The sequence below is a fragment of the Poecilia latipinna genome, unplaced genomic scaffold (genome assembly GCF_001443285.1).
Source record: "Poecilia latipinna isolate Pla-1442-1.1 unplaced genomic scaffold, P_latipinna-1.0 Scaffold3491, whole genome shotgun sequence".
Taxonomy (NCBI): Eukaryota; Metazoa; Chordata; class Actinopteri; order Cyprinodontiformes; family Poeciliidae; genus Poecilia; species Poecilia latipinna.
The window spans coordinates 17,726-19,367 of NW_015116107.1; the positions used below are offsets into that span (position 1 = coordinate 17,726).

Sequence of the window (1,642 nt, forward strand, 5' to 3'; positions counted from 1 at the left end):
GAATCACTGTATTGATTTTTCTCCTCCCTCCATGCTGAAAGTTCTCCAATGTATCATAAGCTTTAAGACACAAACCAGGGACACTCCCTTTTGCACATATTTCTGTTCCTTTGCAAATGAACTATTTAACTCTTAAATTCAGTTTTTGCCTCTGTTTCTGCATGTGGGTCTGGAAAATCCCTGAAATTATGTCTTAAAGTATGTCAGTACGCAACTCCCAAGGACAAAAACTCAAGGTCACTAATCAATGTCAGAAGTTGAAATCTCTTTCTACCATCACAATCTGAGCTCTCTAAATATTCAGAGATAACAAATCTGTTTGTTACAGTATATTTTCGATCTTTTCCAGGTATAAGGTTGCCATCACCAAGCACAAGGACTCGGAACAAACCAGCAGTAGTCTTTACAGTCAGAATGATGTTTGGACTCCAGCTGTTGACTTCAGCAAGTATATTGAAGACAATGAAAGCATTGAAGATCAAGTATGTTGTGACATGATTTGACAAAAGACTGTAACTACTCAAAAGACCTCAAATTTGAAAAATATAACGTGCCTTATTATGTGTCTTTAGGACCTTGTTGCCTGGGTGACCACAGGCTTCCTTCATATTCCTCATGCTGAAGACATACCCAACACTGTGACAGTAGGTAATGGTGGTGGAGTCATACTACGACCACATAACTACTTTGATGAAGACCCATCTATCAGCTCTACAGATTCTGTGTACTTCAGCCCTGGTGCTGAAGGCAGCTGTGAGAACAACAGGATGGCATGCTTAACACACGAGACTTGTACCCCCACCCTGGAGACCTTTACCTACCACGGCTTCGACGGAGTCATGAAGTTTGAGGACTGGAAATGAAATCATTTCCAGTCCTCATAAATATGTGTTGTTGAGCAAAAGCTTCACAGTTATTTTAGTATGTAAGAAAAGTTTTGCACTATGTGTTTAACTTAGTGTAGCAAATTGAATTAATACACAGTATATTTAGGCCTACAAATCCCTCTGTATTATGCTGTTTTATTTACGTATCAACACAGTTGTTTACAGGTGAAAAACAGTCTTTTTACCTTCACTAAAGATAAAAAAAATGGTTTTACCTCTAGTGAACTCTAATGATATAGATATAAATACATACATATATAGCTCTGGAAAAATGGAGAGACCACTGAAAAATGATCAGTTATCTGATTTTACTCTTTATAGGTCTATTTTTTGAGTAAAATGAACATTGTTTTTTTATTCTATGAACTACTGACAACATGTCTTTGAAATTACAAGTAAAAATTTAGTATTTATTGGCAGAAAATGACAAATGGTCAAAATAACAAAAAAGATGCAGTGCTTTCAGACCTCAAATAATGCAATGAAAACAAGCTCATATTCATTTACAAACAACAATACTAATGTTTGAACTCAGGAAGAGTTCAGAAATCAATATTTGGTGGAAGAACCGGGAGGTTTTGAATGCGGTTCAGTGCAGTGGTCTCTTTTTTTTTCTCTCTCTCTCTCTCTCTCTCTCTCTCTCTCTCTCTCTCTCTCTCTCTCTATATATATATATATATATATATATGTATATATATATATATATATATATATATATATATATATAAAGCTAAAACAGTTTTTTATTTCAATCA

The 1,642-nt window shown here is 35.1% G+C and overlaps 1 protein-coding gene across 1 annotated transcript in view; it reads left to right on the forward strand.

Annotated features, from left to right (window-relative positions):
- The window catches only part of LOC106941086 (membrane primary amine oxidase-like), a gene marked incomplete at its 5' end in the record, with an annotated part of 7,523 nt that extends 6,364 nt beyond the window's left edge, over window positions 1-1,159 (forward strand). The window contains 2 exons of the mRNA XM_015024028.1: window positions 350-482; window positions 573-1,159. Coding sequence (XP_014879514.1) covers window positions 350-482; window positions 573-863 — 424 coding nt within the window. The remainder of the gene's footprint in view (window positions 1-349; window positions 483-572) is intronic.
- Between the last annotated feature and the right edge of the window lie 483 nt (window positions 1,160-1,642).